At 57.8% G+C, this 5,216-nt stretch overlaps 1 protein-coding gene across 1 annotated transcript in view; it reads right to left on the bottom strand.

Annotated features, from left to right (window-relative positions):
* Window positions 1-5,216, bottom strand: part of ADGRG1 (adhesion G protein-coupled receptor G1) — a 27,324-nt gene that overhangs the window by 7,707 nt on the left and 14,401 nt on the right. Inside the window, exons 2-3 of the mRNA XM_015558956.1 lie at window positions 1,000-1,098; window positions 171-255 (exon numbers count right to left, since the gene is read on the bottom strand). Of these exons, the coding sequence (XP_015414442.1) occupies window positions 171-255; window positions 1,000-1,063 (149 nt within the window). The 5' untranslated portion in view covers window positions 1,064-1,098. The remainder of the gene's footprint in view (window positions 1-170; window positions 256-999; window positions 1,099-5,216) is intronic.

Here is a 5,216-nt window from a genome sequence, read left to right as displayed (position 1 = left end):
TGCCATAGAGCAGGTGCAATTCCCCAGCGTGGCGGTTCCAGGAGAGGCAGAAATGGTAGAGGCCCCTGGGGTCGGGGAAGAAGTGGGAAGCCCCAGGGACTCCAGGGAAGGGGGCGTGGACTGTGAGGGCCTCCTCCGAGTTCTCGACGGAGATGCGCAGCTGTGTCCACCGCTCATAACGGAGGCTGCTCTTCTGCGTCTGGTTCCGCTGGCCGCAGAAGCGGAAGTCCTCCCGGAAGCCCCCAGCCTGGGCACCTGAGGAGGCAGACACTGCAGATGGGACTCTGGGGCAGGGGCCGTGGGCGGGGCAGGCCCGGGGACCAGAACACAGGGGCCCAGTATCTGGGACCCACACACATTTCAAAGGTCAGCACCTCAGAGGGCCTACAAAAAATGTGAGTGACCTTGCTCAAAAATCATTGGCTTCAAAATATGAAAAGAAGGAACTCAAAAGTCATCATTTCTAAGGCAAAGCATTTTAAAATAGCAATTGGGTATCTGATGAGGCCATGGTGCTACAGACAGGTTTTTGGGCATTGCACAAGGAAGCTCTGGCTCCAGAGTGAGTGGGGCAGAAACCCAGTCCGTGATCCCCACCCCAAGCTGTGCATCGGCAAACAACATCTGCCAGAGAAAAGGGGATGCCCTGCCCTGGCCGGTGTGGCTCAGTTGTTTGGGGGTTGTCCCATGCTCCAAAAAATAGCTGGTTCCATTCCCAGCCAGCTCACATGCCTGGGTTGCAGGCTCAGTCCCTGGTAGGGGGCATGCAGGAGGCAGCCGATCGATGTTTCTCTCTTCTCCCTTCCTCTCTCTAAAAATCAATAAACTATTCTTAAAAAAAAAAAGGGGGGGGGACCTTCCTCTTTTCTCAAAGGTACCATCTCCTTGCTCAGCTGTGTCTGTAGGCCTGTGCCTGCCCAAGGGCTTAGGGGTGCACTGGCCGCTGGCCTAGGCATGGGGGCCTTTGATGCCAGTCCCAGCCGTCCCAGGAGAGCCTACCTTGAACCAGGAGCAGCAGACCCAGCAGCAGCGGCCCCGTCTGCACCTGCACTGGGGCAGCCATCTTCCGCCTTAGGAGTCACCCTGGGAAGTCACTGCCTGAAAGACAGCAGGGGTGTTAGCCAGGGGCCTGACCCACAGGGAGGCTGAGCCACCTGCAGAGGGGAGGCCGTGTAGCACGGGGGTGTGAGGTGGGGAGGCCTTGGTTTGAGCCTCATGGTCCCTTTCCGGACTCATGCGGCGGCCTCTATCTGGGCCACCTCTGATCTTTCCCTCCCACTGCAGGCATTCTCCTCAAAAGGCCGTCTCCGCTCACACTCCTCTGCTACAAAACCTCCTCTGCTCGCCCAGGTTTCATCATCAAATCAAAATACTTCAGCTTGGCATTCGCACGCCGGACACCCTACACTCCAGCCCCTCTGACCGGTGTCCTCGGAGGTGTGGCTTCCTCTTCAGAGAAGCCCTTCTGCCTCCTGTCTGCTTGGTAACCACTTACTTGCCCTTTAAGAGCCAGCTCAGCCCTGGCCGGCATGGTTCAATGGATGAGCATCCACCTATGAACCAGGAGGCCAGGGTTCGATTCCCAGTCAGGGCACATGCCCGGGTTATGGGCTCGAACCCCAGTGTGGGGCGTGCAGGAGGCAGCCGATCCATGATTCTTTCTCATCATTGATGTTTCTATCTCTCTCTCCCTTCCTCTCTGAAATCAATTTTTTAAAAAAATATTTTATTTTTGTAAAAAACAGGCTGTGGCTGACCAGAGCCCGACCAAGTTCAAGACCTGGCCGCACCTCTTGCTTGCCACAGGACCCTGTAGACGTCACAGAAAACGGGGCCCTCTGGACCCAGCAGGGCAAGGCTGGGGTCATCTTCGCTAGGATCTGGTGGGGAAGGCTCCACAGCGCCACCTGGAAGCGCCTCAGGAGAAAGGGGGCTCTCAGAGTCCTCCCCAGGAAGCTCACCATTCCCACCACCAACACCCAGCTCAGAGGACACCTCCTCCAGGCAGCCTTCCTCCAATCCCTCTGCTGGCGGTCCTGGCCTCCTTTGGTTCCCACCACTGGCCAGGGCGCCCCCTTTACTAGCCTCCCAGGAGGTGCAGGATGGTGCACGCCCTCCTCAGCCCGCCAGGGAGCTCCCTCCCAATCCATCTCTGTGGACAGCGGAGAGCCGGGAGGTGGGGTGAACAAGTGAAAGGAGAGTGAAGAATCAGCGCGTCCATGGCGCCCTCTACAGGGGCCAGAGGGGAAGGGTGCTTCCCATCGTGACCACAAGGGGGAGCCAGTTTCCAGGACTCTGAGTGTCTGTCCCAATCTGAAGGGGAGACACTCAACCTTATGGCTCAAGTGGGGGGTGGCCCAACTACTCTCACCTCCACCTCCACCCCGGGGTGGAGGGGGCACTTCTGACCCCCCATGGCCTCTATTAGCTGAGCACCTACTCTCTGCCAGCCTGTGCTGGCCCACCCCACCCTCGTACCTATATTAATCCTCTCCAACCCTGTGACGTGGGCCGTACTGAGGTCCAGGGGGTTAAGTGACTTGCCCAGAAGCCAGGAGTTCTTCCTGCCTGGTCAGAACTGTGGTGCCTGGCAGAGAACCTGTGTGCCTGGCACGCATAGAGAGATGCCAGGTGGCTTGGTCTTTGCCGCTGCCATTTGGCCCTCTGACCAAGTTGGGTGGTGCCAGACACAGACAGGCACCCTCATCCTGTGGGGAACTGCATATGGTCACGGTGACAGATGCAATCACCTGCCACAGGCCAGACGAAGGGAAGCCTGGCAACCTAGGGGCACGGGAGGAGTGAGAGTTTGGTGGAAACCAAGGAGGGCTTCCAGGAAGAGGTGGCATTTAAATGGCCTAGTTAAGGGTAGTGTTAAAGGGAGGGGTGACCCAGGCAAGAGCTCATTGTCTCCTGCTTGGGCTGTGCCTTCCTCGAACTAACCTGCCCCCCCCTTCAAGTAACAACTAGTCTTCAGAAATGGATTGGGAGGGAGCTCCCTGGCGGGCTGAGGAGGGCGTGCACCATCCTGCACCTCCTGGGAGGCTAGTAAAGGGCGCCCTGGCCAGTGGTGGGAACCACTGTGTAATGGAACCCTAATTTCTTGGGCCTCATCAGTCCCATCATTGGTCAATCGGGCTCATCATCCTGCTCTGGTGGCATCACAGGACCCCTTAGAAGACGGATGTGAAAGTGTTTTGGGGAACGGCCACTGTTTCCTAGGTTGTGATTTTTAAGGTTTCACTCTGTGGCCGCTCTGAACATTTTGACCCCTTTTGAAACTGCCTTCTGCCACCCAGACCAGAGGAAGGAAACGCAGCATCCAGGACAGAAATAAGTCCCTCCTGCCCCCACCCCCACCCCCCACCCCCGCTTCCTTCTCCTCTCCGCCAGCCTCTGTCGCTGTCTACCTCTCACTCCCTATCCAGATGTCACCTCTTCCAGGCAGCCTCCCTTGCTGTGACCGCTGCTTTATGCTGTGAACTCGTAGTTCGCACATCACTTTGAGAATGTGGCCCAAATTCTCCATGTTATGGCATTTATTTTATTCTAGTTTAAATGTATCTTTATTGTTGAAAGTATTACAGATGTTCCCCTTGCCCCCCCCCCATTGACCCCCTTCACCCCGACCACGTTGTGGCTCTTAGATTTGAGGCCTAGAGAGGGCCAAGGACTGCCTGACTTCGCACAGCAGGTGAGGGTGGAGCTGGCCGGCAGGCAGGCGTCGCTCTGGCACACTGACCTTCGAAGTGAGCAACCACTGTCCCTAGACTAGGTCCCAGGACAGGGCGCAGTTTCCTCTTTGTAAATAGCACTAAAAATCGAGCCTACCTCAGCGGTCATTGCAAGAATTAAATGAGTTGATGGCCGTAAAGGATGTAGAACAGGGCCATGTGTGCGGGAGAAGCCACCTGTGTCAGCTAAATATCTCTGTATATGCCCAGCCGGCGTGGCTCGGGGGTTGAACATTGACATATGAACGAGGAGGTCACGGTTCGATTCCCGGGCAGGGCACATGGCTGGGTTGCGGGCTCGATCCCCAGTCGGGGGCGTGCAGCAGGCAGCAAATCAATGATTCTCTCTCATCATTGATGTTTCTATCTCTCTCCATCTCCCTTCTTCTCTGAAATAAACAGCCTCCTGGCCCCAGCCCGTGTCCGTGGCCTCCGCAGCCCCGTGCTGGGAAATTCTCAGAGCGTGAAGCTTCCTTCCCGGAGCACAACGGGAAGACCGAAACCTCACCCAGAAAAGTCCCTCTTCCCAGCCGGACCTGAGGCTGCCTGCAGAACCCGGGGGACAGGAGATCTGATGGGACCGGAGAAGACCCAACCCAGATCGGGCAGGGGGAGGGCACATCTGCCACCCCACGCTGCCCACTTGGCAGTACAGTGAGTTCCCATGATGCAGGCCACACACTCCAGCACCTCCAGGATGCCCTGGTCCCCACCCCACGTGCCCCCACCCGGCTCATCAGGAATGAGGGGGGTCTGTGCTCTGCAGGCTGAACCCCATACATGAACCTCCACATGGGCCGCGTGGCCAGAACCTTGTCCCTGGTCTCTGGATCTGGGGACCCACAGAGCTGGACAAGCCTCAGCCATCAAATACTCTTAGAGCCAACCAACCGCTGGTCCCCAGGCCAGACCCTTGTCTACCCTCACACAGCACTGGCCAGGCTCGATGGTAACAGCAGAGCACCCTCTACACTAGCCCATGAAATCCCCCGAGCCACCTGGCGAGGCTGGTCCCACTGCTTGGCCATTTTGCAGATGAGGAAACTGAGGCTAGAGAAGGCTATCTGTTCCATGATCACCACGGGGGGAGTCAAGACGGGGCCCTGGGTCTCGCTCTAGAGAACTCTTAGCAGACAAAGCTCCCCAGATTGCACATGCCCTTGGCGTGGAAGACCCCCAAAGCAAAGGAGAGAAAGTGGGGGGCAGTAGAGGCAGTGCAGAGAACTCCAGCCTGGGAGAGAGGGTTTGGGGGCCAAGCCTCTTGGGGAGCCCCCACCCCCCAGCTCCCCTCCCAGAACAACTGTCCCTAACCTCAGACTTTTCCTAAACACACGCAGAGAGCAGAACAGTTAGGTCTAGCCTGACACAATGGGGGCCACCGTCACGGGGTCCCCCAGGATCCAGGAGGAGCAGCGGGTACCCAGGACTTGTCTGGGCCAGGAGAGGGGCTCAGGCTCCGGCTCCAGCTCAGGCCCAGCCTTG

The sequence above is a fragment of the Myotis davidii genome, unplaced genomic scaffold (genome assembly GCF_000327345.1).
Source record: "Myotis davidii unplaced genomic scaffold, ASM32734v1 scaffold590, whole genome shotgun sequence".
NCBI lineage: Eukaryota > Metazoa > Chordata > Mammalia > Chiroptera > Vespertilionidae > Myotis > Myotis davidii.
Note: the sequence above shows the minus strand (reverse complement) of the source record. Positions and strands in the feature narration are given on the sequence as shown.